Source organism: Megalobrama amblycephala, linkage group LG8, assembly GCF_018812025.1.
Source record: "Megalobrama amblycephala isolate DHTTF-2021 linkage group LG8, ASM1881202v1, whole genome shotgun sequence".
Classification (NCBI taxonomy): domain Eukaryota; kingdom Metazoa; phylum Chordata; class Actinopteri; order Cypriniformes; family Xenocyprididae; genus Megalobrama; species Megalobrama amblycephala.
In genome coordinates, this window is record NC_063051.1 from 28,046,877 (window position 1) to 28,067,976 (window position 21,100).

A 21,100-nucleotide genomic window follows, 5' to 3' on the forward strand; every position below is an offset into this window, starting at 1 on the left:
AATAAATGGGAAAAAAATACCAGCTACCACTAAAAAAAGCTAAGAAATAAGTCACATTCGCAATTTTTTTTTAGCATTGGTGGACATTAGCTTCTGTATTTATGAGTACTCATGTTAACACATCTCTTGTTTTATGATTTTCTTTAGAAACTCTTCTATTCACATCATCACATGCAACACGTTCTCAAAGGAGACTGTCAAGAGGTCATTCCGGCGACTTTTTAGAAGCCCACACCAGGGCAGGTGAAGAATACGAGTATATGAACAACCAGACGCTCTCGCTCAGCCATATACCAGGGCAGCTTAAAGACTCCAATCAGCGACCGCCGCGGAACCGCAGCGCCTCCTTCAACCCTGCGGGGTTGTACAGCAATCACAAACCTCAAGGGTCCGCCAGACCCAGTAAGAGATCATCGATCGAGGGCTCGGAAAGTAGCGGAGGTCTCTCCCAGTCCTCGACCGACCAAAGAAGTCACAGCGACGGCGATTTCCTGTCCAGTGAAGCAGAGTACACGGACGCTGATCTGGATCTTCAGGAGGTTCAGTACGAGTACATGGACATCCGTGGTGGAGGAGGAGGACCGCCAAGCAACACGGTACTCAAACTTCACCTCCCGAGACCAGTTTCCCACCCTCCTCTCAGAAGATCGCCACAAGACGATGAAGATGAGGATGTGGAGGATGACTATCAGTACACGAACCACCAGCCTCGGCTGAGGAATTCACTCAGGGTGCAGGGGTTAATGGAAGGGGAAGGAGAAGTGTATGAATACGAGGATATGGACTCATTGGCTGCAGGTGGAGCCTCGGCAGCTGAATACCAGAACATGGAGGGAGAAGACGAGGAGAGCGTTGGGCTGAGGGACGGAGAGTGTTCAGGGGGGCCTGGAGCGTATGTAAAAGTGCACGCAGGGATGGAACATAAAGCTTTCGATAATCCTGACTACTGGCACAGCAGGTCGTTTCATAAAGCTAGTGCTCTCCGCACATAGAAACGGAGAATGGATTGAAGGAACTTGATGCAAATGAACAAATGCAGGTTGTCTTCAGTGACCAATGTTCAGGACATTATTCAATATTGCACTTCTTACTGGCATAAATCCATGATAAAACTGATACAACCATGACAAAATAAATGTATTTTACTGTAAAATGTATTCTTGATGTGGCATTAAGTGGTTGAAATATCTTTAAGCCAGAGCAGCTTTGTTTTTTTTTTAAATACACTCTTAAAAATAAAGGTTCTTTGTTGGCATTGATGGTTCCATTAAGAAACATTCATGGAACCTTTCCATTCCACAAAAGGTTCTCTACAGTGGAAACTATAAACATTCTTTGGACTAAAAGGTTCTTTCACACTAAGAAAAATATTGTGGAGCCTTTATTTTTAAGAGCATGTGGTGGAGGTCCCAGAATGACCAGATTTATGAGCTTCACATTGAAAGCACTGATTTTTACATCTGGATTGTGTATGTACGGTAAGTGTGGTTACTTAAAATGTTCTGTTAATGCCAAGTTTGTGTAACTCATCAAGAGAAGCCATAAGTTTGCTGTTTGTGCATGTGAGAGTGAGTGTTCTTCTTAAATATCTGTTATACTGTGTATTCATGAAGTGCCCAATTCAGTCAACAGCCATTCCACTGTGCATCTTGCACTCGAATTATCTTCCAATGTCAAATCTGGGGTATTTGCATTTGGAATTTATAAAATGATGATGTGATAATATCAGTTAAATAGCATATTGATTGAATTTGGGTAAAGTAGTTTTTTTTTTTGTTGAGTGGTGTTGTGTATGCCTTATGAACAAATCATAATGAAGTACTTGTATTATATTTCAAATGAAATGGCCAGTAAACAAGCTTTTACAACAAAACTATAGTTTTATACACACATATCAAACTAAAGTATTTTCTCAACTTTGTAACCATTTGAAATGATTTTTATTCACTGTTTGAAACCTGTTATATTACACTTTTAATAAAATGTTTCTATGTAAACCTGAACAAAACTTTTGAATCCTTTACTCTCATACTCCCACATTTTTTTCTGCATTCTGTGTTTTGTTAAAATGTGGTAGTTTCTCAACACATATTTTAATATTAGTTTATAGCTAGCTATATGGCCTAGTTTCACAGACAGGGCTTAGATTAAGCTAGGAGTAGGCTTTAGTTAAAATTAGGACATTTAGGCCCGGTGTCTCAGACAGGGGTTAGCCTAAGCCAGGATTAGGCCTTAGTTCAATTAGGATATTTAAGTATCTTTTATAAAAGTACACTAGAAAAATCATTACGGGTGTGCATCTTGAGACAAAACAATGGCACTGACATATTTTAAGATATGTCAAAACAAATAGTTTTCAGTTAAAACAGCTCAAACATGCATTTTAGTTTGGGACTAGGCTCAAGCCTTGTCTGTGAAACCAGGCATATAAGTAAGAACAATAAAGACAGCTCCATGAACAGCCAGACAGATTTATCCTCTGTGTGTGTTTATGTGTCTCAAATGGTTGTAGGTGGAGAACCTCTTAGTGGATAATTCATCTGAACTTTAGGTTTCTCGTGAACTAGTCTAATTTTCAGACATGCCACTTACTATATCTGTGACCCTGGACCACAAAACCGGTCATAAGTCATATTTGTAGCAATAGCCAAAAAATACATTATATCAAAATTATTGATTTTTCTTTTATGTCAAAAATCATTAGGATATTAAGTAAAGATCATGTTCCATGAAGATATTTTGTAAATTTCCTACCGTAAATATATATTAAAAAAATGTTTGTGAGTGGATATGCATTGCTAAAGACTTGATTTATCCTAAAAAAACACACATCAATGGACAGCTTATTTATTCAGCTTCCAGATGATGTATAAATCTCAATTTCAAAAACTTGACCCTTATGACTGTCCTTTGCAATGCATATCCAGTCACACACACATACAGTACAGTCCAAAAGTTTGGAACCACTAAGATTTTTAATGTTTTTAAAAGAAGTTTCGTCTGCTCACCAAGGCTACATTTATTTAATTAAAAATACAGTAAAAACAGTAATATTGTGAAATATTATTACAATTTAAAATAACTGTTTTCTTTTTGAATATATTTGACAAAGTAATTTATTCCTGTGATGGCAAAGCTGAATTTTCAGCCTCAATACTCCAGTCTTCAGTGTCACATGATCCTTCAGATCTGCTGCTCAAGAAACATTTAATGTGTACAATTGTACAAAATATTTGTGTACAATATTTTTTTTTCAGGATTATTTGATGAATAGAAAGTTCAAAAGAACAGTGTTTATCTGAAATCTAATCTTTTGTAACATTATAAATGTCTTTACTGCCACTTTTGATTGATTTAATGCATCCTTGCTGAATAAAAGTATTCATTTCTTTAATTTCTTTAAAAAAAAAAAAAAAAAAATTCTTACTGACCCCAAACTTTTGAACGGTAGTGTATAATGCTACAGAAGCTTTGTATTTCAGATAAATGCTGTTCTTTTGAACTTTCTATTCATCAAGGAATCCTGAAAAAAAAGTACACAACTGTTTTCAACATTGAAAATAATCATAAATGTTTATTGAGCAGCAAATCAGCATATTAGAATGATTTCTGAAGGATCATGTGACACTGAAGACTGGAGTAACGATGCTGAAAATTCAGCTTTGCATCACAGGAATAAATTACTTTGTCAAATATATTTAAATAGTACAGTTATTTTAAATTGTAATAATATTTCACAATATTACTGTTTTTTTTACTGTATTTTTAATTAAATAAATGTAGCCTTGGTGAGCAGACGAAACTTCTTTTAAAAACATTAAATATCTTAGTGGTTCCAAACTTTTGGACTGTACTGTATATATATATATATATATATATATATATATATATATATATATATATATATAATTTTTTTTTTTTTTTTACAAAATATCTTCATGGAACATGATCTTTTTCTTAATATCCTAATGATTTTTGGCATAAAAGAAAAATTGATATCGATTTTGACCCATACAATGTATTGGCTATTGCTACAAAATTATCCTGTGCGACTTATGACTGGTTTTGTGGTCCAGGGTCACATATTATAGATAAGTCATTTACAACATTAAAAATGCATATTCTTCCAGATAAAAGCCAGTTTTATGATTTATTCTTGTATATTATAGTAGATTTATCAAGTGAAAAGAAAATTATTCTTGTGTTGAGAAATTAATTAATTAATTATCAACTTATGGTTTATAATATTTCAAGTATAAGTAATTTTTTTTACACAAATGTAGATTTGTTAGCTTTTTGTGCAATTTAAAAATGATTTGAACATTTTTTTTCAATCCATGAAGCAACTGAAAAAGAAGAGTACCTTAAAACTCTCTAAATTACTTGCAGTAGGCCATATGTTGATTAACCCCCTAAAGTAAAATTTAATTTAAGTTATAATTTGCTTTTATATATTTTGCCATTTATTATTTGTAAGTTATCTTTTTCTTTCAATGTTAGCTGAGAGGTGTAGTAAAGGTTTAAAAATTTACTGTGAAACCTTATTGTGCACAGATAGATGCTAAATTATTAAAAACTATCACCAAAAATTTTTTTTTTTTTTTTTTTCCCCTATTGTGCCCTTTATGGAAAATATCCAAAAGCCTCGGTTGGTTTTTGGCGCCATCGTATATGACGACACCTCTGATGTGGCTGCGTAGTAGGCGTGGCTACGCTGTGCGTGGAGGCCGTGGGCGGAGCGTGACGGTCGGCGAGCCGCTTGTGCCTGTAGTAGCGTGACTGATTTCTGCTGTCCGCTCAACATATTGACAGAGAGAGAGACGTCTGAGAGCCGGTACAACGATGTCCGACGACGAACAGCAAGAGCAGACCATCGCCGAGGACTTGGTCGTGACCAAATACAAGATGGGCGGTGACATAGCCAACCGTAAGTTTGACGTTTGAGTGATGGAGGTGTTGAGTCGGTGACACGGGCCTCCACGCTGCTCTCTCGTGCATGCCATGTGTTAGGACGAGCTGAGCAGCGTGGGACATCCAATCCCAGCGCTCTGACCTTGTGCAATATACAGCCGCTTAAGGCTTGTTTTAAATGCATGGCTGTTCCTCCAGTGCGTGTCTATAAAGCTTGTATACTTTTTGTAGTCCTACAGTATGGAGGGACCCTTTCTGGAGCTAATGCTAGCTAGCATTAGCCCTTAGTGCATGTCAGTGGACACTTGTGGCTCTGGCAGTGCCAGCTGGTAGGGGTTAGTCCTCAAAGGCATGACTTATTAGTGAACTCTCTACATGGATATGTCCACTATTGCCTTACTATTGCAGATCAGTGTCTTGAGAGCTTTCACATCCCATCTGTCAGCATTGCTCACACAGGCAGTGAACACCATGAAGATGTTGAGGGGATGCTGCTGACGGGGCTTTTGACATTATCAGTCCAGAGCAGTTGGTGTCAATGACTAGGTCATTGTATTTTTTTGCGCAGTGAACTTGAATGGTAGTGCACTACTCTTTGAGCTCCATTGATGACTCAATGATTTGAAGTTTTGCCATGTTTGTCGTCTTTTCTGAGATGAAATTAGGATGTGTTGTGAAGTTCCTTCCATCATATAAGCTCAAACACCTGTTATCCGCATATCTTCTCTGTATTAAAGGGTTAGTTCACTTAAAAATAAAAATTCTGTCATTAATCACTCACCCTCATGTCATTCCAAACCCATAAGACTTTAGTTCATCTTCGGAACACAAATGAAGATCTTTTGGTTGAAATCTGAGAGCTTTCTGTCCCTTCATAGACAGCTATGCAACTGAAACTTTGACGCTTCAAAAAGTTCATAAAGAGATCGTAACTAATCCACATGAATTGAGTGGTTTAGTCCAAATTTTCTGAAGAGACATGATCACTTTATATGATGAATTTAGGCTTTTATTTGCATATAAACATTGATCAGCGAACATAAACAGAAGCGCATCCGAACCTGCTTGATGCACAACAACAAACCTCTTCCGGGAGCTCAAACGAGGTTCATTCTCGTGTGTTACACAGCACGTTTGAGCTTCCGGAAGAGGTTTGTTCTCGCGCATCATTCAGGTTCGGTTGAGAAATTGAACTTGAAATTAGCATGATCTTGTCTCCTGCATTTGCATGCGTATGCATGGAAGTAAATGGAATGAAAAGTGTATTGTAAACGCACCTTTAAGTGTGGATCTCAGTTGGTTTTGTTTCAGGACTCTGATGTCTTTATATTGGACATCAAGTGGCATCCCAACACTGTACAAGAAATTTTTTTTTTTTTAGTTAAGTAAACAATGTCCTTAACATCTGATGTTGAAATGTATCAAAGGGTTAGTTCACCCAGAAATGAAAATAATGCCATTTATTACTCACCCTCATGTCGTTCTACACCCGTAAGACCTTTGTTCATCTTCGGAGTACAAATTAAGATATTTTTGATGAAATCCGAAGGCTCAGTGAGGGCTCTATTGCCACTTTACCAGCAATATCACTGAAGATCCAGAAAGGTACTAAAGACGTATTTAAAACAGTTCATGTGAGTACAGTGGTTCAACCTTAATTTTATAAAGCGACGAGAATACTTTTTGTGTGCCAAAAAAACAAAATAACGACTTATCAACAATCTAGTGATGGGCGATTTCAGAACACTGCTTTGAAGCTTTATGAATCTTTTGTTTCGAATCAGTGGTTCGGAGCACCAAAGTCACGTGATTTCAGTAAACGATGCTTCGTTTACGCGATCCGAACCATGGATTCGAATGCAAATGCTGGAGGCCAAAACTCAAGCTCATGCGAAGAAGTTTGGCATTTCATTGCGTTTGAAAGTTCAAGTTTGGTGGACTCTTTTTGACCTGCAAATTTGTCAGATGTGAGACCAGTAGAAGATTGATTCATCATTTAGCTGAAACTTAATAGCTGCAGTATTGCAGGAAAGTGGAGTAGATTGTATATTTTTACATTGTGATTAATGCTGTGGTCACACACTACACTTTGTGCATGCAAAATTATATTCTATGGACACTGCAATCATCGTAATATGGTGACGCACTCAGTTGTATTATTTTTTTAAAAAATAATTCAACATATAATGCATCTAGAATGTAAAAAAAAAAAAAGTTTTACTGCAATTCTGCAGATTTAAAGGTACAGTATGTAACATTGACAGCTAGTGGTTGAAATGGGTATTGCAGTCTAAATTCAAAATATTTGAGAGAGTCGTTTCCCCCGCCGCCACCTCGTTAGACTTGACACTCGCATGGGTTGCCAGTTTGAGAACACGTAACAGGAGTGAGCACAATTGACAATGGAACGCGAAGAGATCAAGTTGATTAGTTGATTTATCTGCATTTTAATATGCTCTCGTCCATAGAGATTTTTAGATGGATGCCGAGGCTTTTTAGGTTGGGTAGAATCTGTGATCTCCGACCCGGTTTGTTTGCTGGCTTCCAAGGCTGCAATACATTGTGTTTTCCATCAACTGGCAACCTGGGGTGTCGAAATACTATTGGGTAAATTGGCAGTGGGCGGGATCACACAGTCCAAAACAAAAACAGTTTGACACTGGCTGTAGCATTGTTTTTCAGAGAAACAAGCATGTTTCCTAAATATCTGCAAACATATTATGGTATTTTTATGCTTTAGTACAGTCAAAAAGTTACATACAGCACCTTTTTAAAGTTTTTAATTTTAATTCAGCTAAGAAATCACACCGTGGCGACATAATCGTCTATTGGTCACGCGCCTTAACGTGATATATTCACCAAACTTGTGAAATTTGCATTTTCTTGGACGGAATCCAGCCATTTCAATAGGAATCCACACTATTGGGAATTTTGCATGAGAGCGAAAGATTTCCCCATGCAAATTTTGCTGCAGGTTCAGTTTAGATGCACGGATTCGCCACATTGACCAACAGAAAGCTGCTTGGTTTGAAATGGACTTCTTTGTGAGCTATGCTTTATAAATTGGTACACTATTGACAAAAGACAATTAACTCTCACCCCCCCCCCCCCCCCCCCCCGAAATTTGTGAACCACATCTTTAGTCTCTATTTTTCCGTTCTTCTCTCTTTAGAGGCGTTGAGGATGGTCATCGAGGCAGCCAAACCAGGATTATCAGTTCTCAGCCTCTGTGAGAAAGGAGATGCTTTCATCATGGCAGAGACTGGGAAGATCTTTAAGAAGGAGAAAGACATGAAGAAAGGTGAGACAGAAAGGTAGACCTGGCTAAATGCTTGTGGTTGCATAAGAGAGTGAGTGGGCTTTTATTAAGAGATGTCCTATTGAGCCCATTCAGACTATATCGCTTCAGGTTTAGTCTCCTCCAGAGAAATCTGCAAGTCTAATTTGAAATATCTCTCTCCTCACAAATTATGCAGAAGGTCTATTTGTTGAGGATTGGTGGTTGTCCTTTCTTGCAGGCATTGCGTTCCCCACCAGTGTGTCAGTCAATAACTGTGTCTGCCACTTCTCTCCCCTGAAGAGCGACCCAGACTACACGCTGAAAGATGGAGATTTGGTCAAAATGTAGGCAAACTCCCTCTCCAGTTTGTCTGCGTCTGTCTAACCTCCCCATGTCTCTTCCTTCCTCTCCTTTTCCTTCTTGGTCCATCTTGTCTGCAGTGTTCTCCACTCTATCCCCCAGTGACATCCCAGTGCCTTCTCTACCCCTTCCAATTGTGTCTTCCTGCTTGTTCCCTTGTTTTTTGTGATTCGCTTTGCACGTTAATGTCACACTTAATAATTTTTAATAAATTGTTTTTATGTAGATTCTGCAATACAATTATAAAATCTCTTTTAGAGAATTTGTCATTTTCTGTGTAAATGTATTTCCTATTAGAGCAGGACATACTGAGTATATTGTCCTTTTTTAAAAATTGGCCTTTTTTATTGTATTCATTTGGAGATGTTTAAAGTTTTGCAATGGACCCTTTTCACATTTGCAGGCTTCTCAGAAGCGGAAGTCATCATAGTTGATTAAACTTCTACAGTGGGGGAAATAAGTATATTCATACAGTTCCACAGTTCCAATGCAGCAATTCACATTTAATTTTGACCAGACACTGGTATTAAGAAATCCACACAGATAAAGAAATCTATTACAATCCATAAAAGAGTTAAATTTAGTAAAGTGGAATGACACAGGGAAAACGTATTTAACACACTAAGAAAAAGCAGTACACCAAGGCAGGAAAGGCAAGACAGCAGCAGATTTCACTAAGTAGTTCTACCTCCTACCTGTGCAAATTAGAATCAGCTGGGTTAGTGCATGTTGATAGGTTAGAAAAAGGCTTACCCACCTCTGAATGCAAGTGTACAAACATCTCATGATTTGTAGAGGCAAAGAGCTCTCCTAAGTCCTTTTTCAACAAGATTGTTGAGCTACATAACAACGGAACTGGTTACTGACGGATTTCACAACTCCTAAATGTTCCTGTAAGCACCATTGGGGCCATTATCTACAAGTGGTAAAAAACAATACTCCACTATCAACCGGCCATGCACAGGATCTCCTTGCAAAATTTCTGATCAGGGAGTCAGAAGGTTAGTCAGAAGAGTAGCCTAAGAGCCAAGGACCACTCGGAAAGCTCCAGAAAGGCAGCAGGTACAGTTGTAGTCAAAAAGAAAACTATAGGCAATGCACTCCACCGCCACAGCCTCCATGCATGCTCACCCCATTATTGAAGAAAAGGCATGTTGAAGCTCATTTGAAGTTTGCTACACAAAATTTGGAAAAGCCTGTGAATTACTGGGAGCATGTAGTCTGATCAGATGAGACAAAAATCCAACTTTTCGGCAATAGAAAGAATAGAAATAAAGAAATGGTATTGCATATGACTGTAAAAATACCATACCAACAGTGAAGTTTGGAGGTGGAAGCATCATGGTATGGGTCTGTTTCTTTTCTTATGGTACTGGCAGAATCCATTTTATTGAAGGGATGATGAATGAAGCTGTGAAATTCTTGAGATGAATCTGATGCCATCCACCAGGATGATGAGAATGAGACGCGAGTGGACCTTCCAGCAGGACAACGATCCAAAACATACTGCAAAGGAGACTCTGAATTGGTTCCAGAGGAAGAAAATAAAGTTGTTAGAATGACCCAGTCATTTACCAGACTTAAACCCAGGGCCCCCAGGAATATTCAAGATTTAAAGACAGTCTGTTTAGAAGAATGGATCCATGTCCCACCTGAGCACTGTGAGCGATTAGTTTGTTAATCTTGAAGCTGTCATTGCAAACAAAGGCTTTTCCACCAAGTATTAAATACAATTTCAGTTAGCGTATTCAATACGTTTTTCCTGTGTCATTTCACTTTATTACACATCATTTTTTTATGGATTGTAATATTAGGATTTCTTTTAACTGTAGATAATACCAATGTCTGGTCAAAATGTCATGTGAATTGCTGCATTGGAAAAACAAACGTTGACATATTGAATTCTCATTTCCCCCACTGTATAGTGATGAATGGAAAACTACAACAAATATATTTTTTGCATTCTCATTTGTTCAATTAGCAAAAGAAAAAAATCCACAATAGCGTTTCTATGGCTTTCCAAAATAGGAAAAAAAATATTGAGAGATCGATTGCAGTGGTCAGAAGTGAGAAGGAAATCAAATTTGCCATCAGTCCCATAACTAGTTTTAACACAGCACTGTTAACTAGTTTTCTGAAGCTTAAGGCCAAGGTAATAAAACACAGTATTTTGTTATAAATGTACATTATATTTAAAAAAAAATATATTAAAACTTGACTAGATTTATGCCGTTAATAACTGTAGAAATGCATCATCACATCTGTGAAAAGGGTCCGTTTTTTTTTTGGATGCTCTCTGAAAACACATAGGAGTTTAATGGCTTTGCTTAGGTTTCCCTGTTTATGTCTGTTTTTCTGTTCCCTCATAAATTTCTCTTTATTTCTCAGTGATTTAGGAGTACATGTTGATGGCTTCATCTCCAACGTGGCCCATAGCTTTGTTATTGGAGCTACTAAGGTGTGTGTGCACGCATATATACGTTTTCCCCACTGTTACTACATTTTACATTTTATAAAGCTTCATAGCTGTATGGACACCTAAAGTGCAATTATAAAGTAGTATTACATGCCTTCCCAGAATATTTCTGATTGGTCAATCACTTAATGGTCAGAAAGTTTTGTAAATTTCCCTTCCCAGGCAAACAATATACTATATATACTAGTTTATTTCACTCATATTGGTCTGCAGAGCTGGGTAGTAACAGATTACATGTAATCTTTATTGCGTAATCAGATTCCAAAAATCAAGTACTTGTAATTAGAGTAAACTACTTATTAAAATACTCGTAATCAGACTACAGTTACTTTTTTATGGATTACATGATTACATATTATTTACGCAATGGCAGTTGTTCACAATTCATTGATTCTTCTAATTTTTCTTTTTTTAATGTTTATATTTTTTTCATAATAAACCTGACGCTTATACGTTCATGAGTTTTTCCGGCTGTGTGTGGGAAATATAGATGAAATATATATGTAATAATATAAAAATAATATATGAAATATAGATGAAATATTTGATGTAGCAGTGATATTGCTGTGAATTTCATGTTTTTCAATATTTGTTTTTGTAATGTTGCTGTTTTCTAAATGTACTTAATTTTAAGTAAATATGTTTTAAAATCATAAGATGTGATTTTTATACAGTGTTACTATCAGCAAACACTAACAGGTACATTAGTGTTAGTATTTTGAAGTATTAACTGTCCATAAATTGCAGTTTAAAAAAAGTCTGTTGAGGCTCTTGTTGGTGAATAGAATATATTTTTTGGAATATATTTTTTCTTTGTATCTGTCAAAATAGTACAAGATTATCCTACAATATGTGTGACATCAAATAAGGGTTAGCACAAAAGTAATCTAAATGTAATCCAAAGTAGTCAGATTACGTTACCAAAAATGTGTAATCTAAGAGATTATATTACTGATTACAAATTTTGTCAATTCATTAGTAATCTACCCAGTTCTGTTTCTTCTTCTTCTACGTAATAGAATAATTAAATCAAAATTTCATGTCCATGTAATAAGTCTCATGATAAAAGCAACATAAACCTTGACACAAAACAAGTGACTTTCTGGCTGACAGTACATTATTCCTTAATTTTTTGATACAATTTTGATTTCTTTTAGGAAGCACCTGTGACAGGAAGGAAAGCTGATGTCATCAAAGCAGCACACCTGTGCGCAGAAGCAGCTTTGCGTCTCGTCAAACCAGGCAACCAGGTTAGTACATACTTCACACAGTTAAAGGGGAAAATAGATAAGGTTTAAACTCTTTAACATCTGAGACCATTAGCTGCCAGCTCCTCAACACAAGATTGTAGAGAATAGGCAGTATGTTTTAGGTTTAAATATAGCAATGGTCTGTTTCTCATGCAAAGTCTTTTATCTTCTCCATCCGCCCCATTTACCTTTGAAGAACACTCAAGTAACTGAGGCCTGGAACAAGATTGCCCAGTCATTCAAGTGCAATCCAATTGAGGGTGAGTTATGGCTATTATTTCATTTGGGACAGCCCAACCACAATTAAAACATTATCCGCTCAGAGAAAGGTTTGTATTGTGGACTTTGAAGGTGTGCTTAGTCTGAGTAAACTCATTATTCAGCAAAACTGAGAGTGAAAACGAATTACTTGTTCAAAAAGGGATTGTAGTGATGTCTGATATTTGCTTTAAAAAGAAACTTCTCCCAAAAATGAAAATAATTTTGTCCTCATTTAACCACCCTCATGTCATTCCCTTCCAATAAGACTTAATCTTTGAAACACAAATGAAGATATTTTAATGCCTGGTTCAGACTGCACAGTATTTTCATCTGTTATGACACTGTCACAGTGTCAGATTATGCAGTTTTGTCTCCTAAATTCTTGTTTCGTGAATAAGAAACATGTCAGACTACACATTGCTTCCCAACCAATCATCGCTTGCCGTCTTTAATGGCGTGCATGATGTCATCGAGAATGTGGACCTAGCGACTGACTTCCGAAAACACGAGCGTAAACAAACAATAGTTACCAAAGTGGTGTGTTAGTTTAATGCTAATTCCAGTACTCACCGCGTTACTTGCCAGCATTTATCTGTCTTGGTATCTGTCCCTCAAGGAAACATCATATAGGCAAGAGTATTGTTGCCATAGCTCCACAAACCTTTCTTTTATTGCATAATTCCACCTTGCAGCACCAATACCATCCTCTCTTTTTTTCTTCCATATTTTAAAGCTGTGTACGGAAGAGCTTCTGTGCGCTCCAATCGGTTAATGTCACAGATGTGACGGAACCCATCGTGGAGGACCTAAAAAAAATTAAAGCAACACTATGTAGTTTTTTCGACCTTAAAATAATATCTCAAAAAATTATTTAACCAGATGAATTCTACTGCCGCTGCTACCTGAGCAGCCTCCTAGTGGCTACAATCACACTCTGCAAGTTTCGTGTTTGGGTCAGTACACACAACCCCGCCCATCCCTTGCTAGCGGAAGAGTGTGACCTGCTTTACGGCATACGTCACATATTTTACTCGTAGCCTGGGTGGCGTTAGCCAACAGCTAACTATAAGACGAAACGATCTAATATGCAAGACTCAAAACCATGCGGACAACATTTTATTCTATTATACATATTACACCCTTTGCAAACAATGCTACATACGAACTATGCGAGCAAAAAAACTAGGTTAACATACTAACGTTCTTTTCAATTCTGGAGTAACAATAAATAAAACTATGTAATGATATTTGTAGAACATAGTGTAGCACGGGCTACTTTACCTGGTCGGTGGACATGGTTTCCAATCGAGGTTTCTGCATTCGCCTGTTCCGTCATCTTAGTCAACAAATTCAAGTGTATTGTGCTGCTCACGGGGAAGCTTATACAACGATAGTATTCACGGCACCGGTAACAGACAATTGCGCTTATCAACCACATGGGGGAACCGTGAGCAAATGTTCCATGGTGTTGCTTTAAACATGCTAGTCTTTCTGTTAGACATTGTGAAGCGTCGCAGACGCGGCGTCAGTTGTCTTCCACTATGACACACTATACGAGATAAAATGATTGATTTTTAGCGTCTCGATGCCCATTGTTGTTTACGAATCAGCACAACATCCTACGTCAAACGAATCGTGCCAAAATCTACCTGATATTGTGTAGTCTGAACCCAGCATTAATGAAACCTGAGATTTCTTTCCTTGTCCGCACATCCATAACTTTGATGCTTCAAAAAGTACATAAAGAGAGAGAAAAAAAGTAAGCCATATGAATCAAGTGGTTTAATCCATGTCTTCTGAATGGACACAATTGCTTTATATGATTAACATTTTTAATTTTGGCTATTATTCACAGAGAAACTTTGATGAACACACACACACATAGAGCACATCAAATATAATAAATGGAATTTCAAACATTTCATTTTTGTTTTTTTAACTAACCCGTTAATCATATTTAATCACACAAAACATCCAAAGTACCTGCAGATGCCAATAGGAAAGTCTGTCTGTGATCTGCCCATTGTTCAAAGAAGCATGTGTCATTATTCAGTTTTTCTCTTTTGTTCATGGGTAGGTATGCTGTCCCATCAACTAAAGCAACATGTTATTGATGGAGAGAAGACCATTATCCAGAACCCTTCAGATCAACAACGGTATAAACAAAACACGACATTGTTCCTTAATTTCAAATAAGCAAGTGTTTATGCCACCACAGAGCCATAGTGTTTAAACTTTTTGGGGAAATTGATTAACAAATGGTTTATTTGCAGTATCAGCTTGTAAAGGTGGGATATGTATTTTAGTATTATTAAAAATGGCTGTTTAACTGTAAGATTTTTGCCTGTTGGATGATATCTTGTGAACAAAGTTTCGGGCTAGGTAGGCTCTTTTGACTTGAGAAAGCAAGCAATCACCCTAGCTACCACATGGCAACATGTTAAATATTAAGAACATTTGGCAGCGAGATTTGCATGGGCAAGCACATGTTTTTCTCATAACAGGAAGGACCATGAGAAGGCAGAGTTTGAGGTTCATGAAGTTTATGCCGTGGACGTGCTGATCAGTACAGGAGAGGGGAAGGTAAGTGATACCCACACTTTATGATTGACACCTGCCACTGTAAATCTGTTCTGCTTGATTGCAATCCCATAGATTTGAGAGTCTCATACAATGGAGACAAATGGACATTTAGCCTATATGATCTATCCCATAGGCAAGAGATGGAGGCCTGAGGACAACCATCTACAAACGGGACCCCAGTAAGCAGTATGGGCTGAAGATGAAGACCTCCAGAATGTTCTTCAGTGAGGTGGAGAGACGTTTTGACGCTATGCCCTTCACTCTTAGGTGGGCAACACCATTTTTCAGAACTTTAGTTCTTACTTGGCTAATCATGTTGCTAGCAAAGAGGTGTATCTGCATTAGGTATTCTGTTCCTCTATTTTGATGTACAGTTTGACTAGAAGGATGTGAACGCTGTGAGAACTTGCAGGACCAGTGTTGTCGAGTTTTTGATAACATGCTCTATATTTGTAGTGCCACATGAAAATGCTAGGAGAATGTCTTAGTAGATAGATTGATGGTTAAAGGGTTACTTCAGGATTTAGCATTAAGACTTTGTATTAGTAGAATACCACTAGTATTTTCGAATTACCGTGCTTTCCCCCTTCATATCAGCCCGAGATGAGAGATTTGTGCATTTTTATTCTGTAAAAAAGCCTCTGATGACGCAAAAATCGTCATTTTGCGTCATCGGAGGCTTTTTTGGCCAGAGGCTTAAAACTACAGCCAGTAATAGCAGGTAGTTCCGCATTTTTTCACCACGCCCATACATATGCGCGTTTGAGGTTACTCACGGACATAGATCAAAGATTTTATCAAAAGTGGGTGTCAATTAATTACAGTAATTAATTTTTAAGCTTACAGTAATTAACTTTATTTTGTCTGCACTACATCAGTGGTTCATCTCGCAAATTTATCGGTCTCTGCAGTCATCTCAACCAATACAGCAACAGGCTTTTGTGGTAACGTTAGCATAAATAGATAAATAGACTAACTCAGTTTTACAGAACAGTGGCTTTACTTTGATAACAGTCAACTTATATGCAACTTATGTAATTGTCTATCTAACGTTACTTTGCTAAGTTTGCAGTTTTACTGCTACCTACAACACTACATATAGGCTACTGTGTTATCAGTCTAGTATCAGCGAGTCTTACCTCTAGGCGAATACGCTTAGTACCAGATGGCCCAGGCCTCTGGGAAAGTTAATATCGATGGTATCGCGGTGTCCTTCAGAATGGTTCTCTTCATTGCAAGGATATTTGGTTCGTAGTCCTCGTGCTTGAAATGGAGACTACATATTCTGCGTTTTTTTAGGTTTTCTATAACGGTGTCATCTCCAAACTTCGGGTGTTTGATGGCCCGCAGCCACTGTTTACATCGCTCCAAATCTTTAACTTAATCGGAAAATTATGGAAACTTACTTGTCCTTTCCTGGTTTTGGGTGTACATCCAGGTACAAAGCAATTTAGCACCATTTCGCTGTAAATGTATGAACTAACTCACGATTTATAGAATTAATATGTAACAAAGCAAGCCTAGTTGTTTGAATTTTCCTGGTAATGCCGCCTGTAACCGATAGGCGTGGTTTGGGCGTGGCCTCGCAAGGGCAGCAAAACAAGTGCATTCTGGGAGTTGTTGTCTTTCATCCACATTAGTCAAAAATACATTTTCTGCCTTTTCTCAGTCTAGAAAGCTCCAAATTCAAAAATAATTTCACATTTCTACTACATAAATGACCAATTTTAAATACACATTCATCTTTCCAGGGGTGAAGTACCCCTTTAAGAATTTATGGTAATTTGATTGTAATGTCTTCTTTGTGTCCCACAGGGCGTTTGAGGATGAAGGGAAAGCTCGTTTGGGAGTGGTGGAGTGTGCCAAACATGAGCTTCTGCAGCCTTTTAGTGTACTGAATGAGAAAGAAGGTCAGTCTCATTATCATTGCACCATTTTTTCCTGCTTTGACCTCTTTCTTTAGCTGCTCAGATGGTAAATCTCTCTTTCCACCTGTTTCTTTTTATTTAGGTGAATTTGTTGCTCAGTTTAAGTTCACAGTGCTGCTGATGGCCAATGGGCCCTTGAGAATCACCAGTGGACCATTTGAAGCAGAACTCTACAAGTCTGAACATGATGTTCAAGATCCTGAACTGAAGGTATGTTAGATCATTTATTCTGTTTAAATTTACATTAAACAGGTTTCTCTTACCTTGATGTTTTGGTTTCTTCTGTCATTTTCAGTCTCTGATCCAGAGTTCTGCAAGTCGCAAAGCACAGAAGAAGAAGAAAAAGAAGGTGAGGCCTTATGTTGTTTCCAAACATGTATGTTTCTTCTATGAAAGACAAAATGAGAAGCTTAGTAAAATGTCCTGAATGCTCTTTTCCATACAATGAAAACAGAATGTGGACAGATGCTTTCAAAAATGCACCATTAAATTTCCTTAAAGGTAGTCCAGATGTCTCGTGTTACATATTACAAAGCTTTAGAAGCTATACAACAATGATATGGAAGCTTAGAGGAACAAAACAAACATTTAAAAGAAGATTTTAAGATTAGACATTTATCAGATGCTTAGGCTCTGTTGCGTAACGAATCCTCCGCCATGGTCTTGTCAGTCATCTCGCGTTACACTGTGTCCTAACCAGACGCGCCGCGACACACGAATATTAGAAACGGTTTCTATTTCTCTGCGACATCGCGGCTGGAACAGCAACACAAAGTATGGCAATTATAATATCAGGTACTGTTTATGTGTTTTATTTAATGTTAAAAGCATCTAATGTGAGTTTGAATATCATTTTGTGTTTCCAGCATTTTAGCTGTAATGAAAACAACATTGGCTAATTTACCTCAGATCTTGAAAATAAATAAATGGACACAGGAATGTTCAAACTGTCAACTCAATGTTTAAACTGTGTAATATTTATGAATTTTATTATGTACTTGCCCATTTCATTGTGTCTGCTGTGTTCGTGCTGAGAAAGCCCATCCACACTCTCTTCTGATTGGCTGTGGTTTTTGATTGATTTTTATCGCTTCTCATTGTCGCGTCACGTCTAGTGTGGACAGTCAAATTGCTCGTCGCTGGAATCTTACAGCATCGCGTCTGGTTAGGAGACGGTGTTACTTTCGTCACATGATCAGTGAACTGTGATTCCTGCTGCTCTGTGTGCGACTCTGCAGCTCATGCTGGATGAGCAGAGCAGATGTTTACAATTGAAGAGACCGTTATCCAACTGAATTAAATGGTTTTTATTTCTATGAAAAAAGCAACAGCAGTGGAGGTCATGTAAACGTGGCGGTGGCATATTCTATGCCAATGTGATTCCATTCCAACAAAATCATTCCTCTGTTGTTATTGTTCTAGCTTTGGCATGGACTTCCTTATTCTCATAGAATTAGAATGATTATTAAAACTTTATATCGTTATAGTTTATCGTTACAGTTGTTGCCCTTGGTGTGAACCGACCTTTAGCCTTATGATGATTTTGTCATTACGACGCTGACTGTCCCCATTCGTTTTAATTATATGAAAATAGTCTGCGTCAGCTTGCTGAAAGGAATGACAGCCATGCGTGTATAAAGCGATTTGAATTTTATGGGTGCGCTGTAACCTTTTTGGCTAGTTAACATAATTGAATATCATCAGTCAATTGTCTTCATTCACTTGTCTGTCTGTTGTATTCTGTTACAGGCTTCTAAAACTGCAGAGACCGCTACAGGCCAACCAGCTGAGAATGAAGTTGCAGCCAAATAGAGGCGACACAACTCCACCCTCTCACGAAACCCCCGAAGAGCAAAAACTTCAACATTTCACTCTCGCCCTACTGTTTTAACCTCTTCTTTATCAAACATTTGATCAAGAGTCAGTGTTAAAGCCTTGTTTAAACATTTTCGCCTTCCCCTGTAATGGAGAAATGTCATTTAGATTTGGACTCCAAGCGAGTGCAACAAATTTGTACTTTCATAATGAATCTATTTACTCTTTTGAAGCACTCGATTTACATTTCAACTGGAACGCTATGCCTTTTTCAAAATGTAATTAAAAAAGATTCGCAATTCTTTTGTAGAGTTGCGTTTTTCACAAGTACTGTTGACTGTTTGAAATGCTTCGATTGGCCCAAAGGTTAATTTGAAACTGCATTACACGAGATTAGATTGGAAGTGGTTTGGAGAAAGAAACTAACTCGATTTGCAGCTATTTCTCAGGGTTCCTAAGATACAACAAAGTCTCCCTTATCTGAGAAGTAGTTTTGTACTATTAGGATCGAGAACACATCCATGGAGAATTTCATGACTTACTGGGGCATTAGAATTCGAATTCAATGTACAGAATTCCTAAGCACTCCAGTCTTGTGAAGCTATAGTGTTTCATAACAGGGAAAATCACGTCTCTTCTCTTACTGCCATCCATTTCCACAAGTGTCATGTTTAGTATGTGCATCTGAAGATGACTCTTAAACGTTAGGGAATTTTTTTGATCATACTTTGTTCTCGCCCATTTCCTTTTATTCACGTTTTAGTGTGTCTAATTATCTTTTGTTGGTGCAGGGAGATTTTCCAAACAAACTTTAATTTGTATTAATTCAAGTTGATATTAAAAAGTCAGATTTATTAGGGGTTTGGTTAAAGGTCTGGTCCAAAATACACTAAAGCTACTTCTACCTACTGAAGAGGGTTATAACTTCCACTTGCCAAGGGCCAACACATTATCACTTTATCTTTACTTCTACAAAGCAATAGAGTGTTTGACTGAATATTCAGGTCAAAACTAAGCTCGGACTGGATTGAGAAGCTTTCCAGGCATTATTTTACAAGCCTGTCAGTGCAGTTATTTTGAGAGCGGCAATGAGAAGCAGCTCTAGAGCATTTCTGGATCAGTCCTATTAGTTGAGGTTGGCTCAGTAGATCTTTTGAAATGTTGGTTATTGTGACTTTTTGTTCTGTTTCCAGATTGTACAGGTTTATGTGGGAGAGGAGGCCGAAGGTTTGAAATTGACACAATCTTGTTTTTGTAGTAAGAACCATCATATGGGACTATTTTACAACTAATGAAATAAAACATAACTTTGAATAGAATTTTTTTTAAAAGATTGTCATCATTAATTGTAAAAATTGACACTCTATGCCATGCCTTTGCATTGTTGGTGTGTTTCATTTGAGTTCTATGGAAACTTATGAATAAGCCATTTACAAGTTCAATAGCAGTAAGTGAATGTAATGGCTCCGAGATAAAATAACAGGAACTTTTAGGAGGTTTTGTGTCGATGTTTCTATATATAAACCAGATAACTACATATCTACCGATTTATTTCTATCTCCAAGCCAAAAGAGAAGTCGAATCTTTGAATGGATAAGTACATTTATTTATATATGGCAACAGGGGGCGCTGTGCGGCCAAGACTATCAAATCCCTGCTAATAATAATTTATATCCTTGGTCTAACAAAACTTTTTTTTTAATAGGGACAGAAACATATTATTAAAGTCGATAAATATCAAAGATAGACTATTATGCATACGTTCAAACTTGGTGTTTTTATCTTCGCTGTGACATGAGATACATATTGGATTTAGTTAACAATTAAAATGTCAGTGAGGAAATCAATGGATAAACATTTATCCTAAAAAATGCTACCGATTTTTTAACGAATCATAATTTGGAGTCGGATCTTTTAAAAGAATCGAAAAGTAAGTTATCATAGCCCAATAGCAGAAATGTTACAAATACAACGTACTGACATTTATATTTGCGGTTTATATTTATTGAATAAATAAATATAATAATAAATTATTAGATATAATAATATTACAAATATAATAACTGTTTGAAAGAATCGTTTGGAAATTAAAATGTAAGAAGGATTTCCCTCAATAATGCGTCAAGATAGGTAGACTTTCCATGCATTCCATACATTTTATTTCTCTTATGTAGGCTATTTTGCGTCTATTAAATAAAAACGCCCTCCCCTCTTCAGTTAACATTTCATGCTCATC

The 21,100-nt window shown here is 37.2% G+C and overlaps 2 protein-coding genes across 2 annotated transcripts in view; both read left to right on the top strand.

Moving 5' to 3' along the window:
* Positions 1 to 2,003, top strand: part of erbb3a (erb-b2 receptor tyrosine kinase 3a) — a 34,381-nt gene extending 32,378 nt beyond the window's left edge. The window contains 1 exon segment of the mRNA XM_048200338.1: positions 148 to 2,003. Within this exon segment, the coding sequence (XP_048056295.1) occupies positions 148 to 992 (845 nt within the window). The 3' untranslated portion in view covers positions 993 to 2,003.
* Positions 2,004 to 4,710: 2,707 nt separating this feature from the next.
* Positions 4,711 to 20,183, top strand: pa2g4a (proliferation-associated 2G4, a). The gene is made up of 13 exons (XM_048200346.1): positions 4,711 to 4,927; positions 8,084 to 8,212; positions 8,430 to 8,535; positions 10,940 to 11,009; positions 12,185 to 12,277; positions 12,474 to 12,537; positions 14,616 to 14,694; positions 15,043 to 15,121; positions 15,255 to 15,388; positions 16,937 to 17,031; positions 17,132 to 17,259; positions 17,345 to 17,398; positions 18,799 to 20,183. The coding sequence occupies exons 1-13, from the start codon at positions 4,843 to 4,845 to the stop codon at positions 18,859 to 18,861; spliced, it is 1,179 nt and encodes a 392-aa protein (XP_048056303.1). The 5' UTR covers positions 4,711 to 4,842; the 3' UTR covers positions 18,862 to 20,183.
* The last annotated feature ends 917 nt before the right edge of the window (positions 20,184 to 21,100 follow it).

Coding starts and splice junctions, on each gene's coding strand:
- pa2g4a (XM_048200346.1), top strand. CDS start 4,843: ATGTCCGACGACGAACAGCAAGAGCAGACCATCGCCGAGGACTTGGTC. Junction 8,213..8,429: donor GGAGAAAGACATGAAGAAAG/GTGAGACAGAAA, acceptor CCTTTCTTGCAG/GCATTGCGTTCCCCACCAGT. Junction 8,536..10,939: donor GATGGAGATTTGGTCAAAAT/GTAGGCAAACTC, acceptor TTTATTTCTCAG/TGATTTAGGAGTACATGTTG.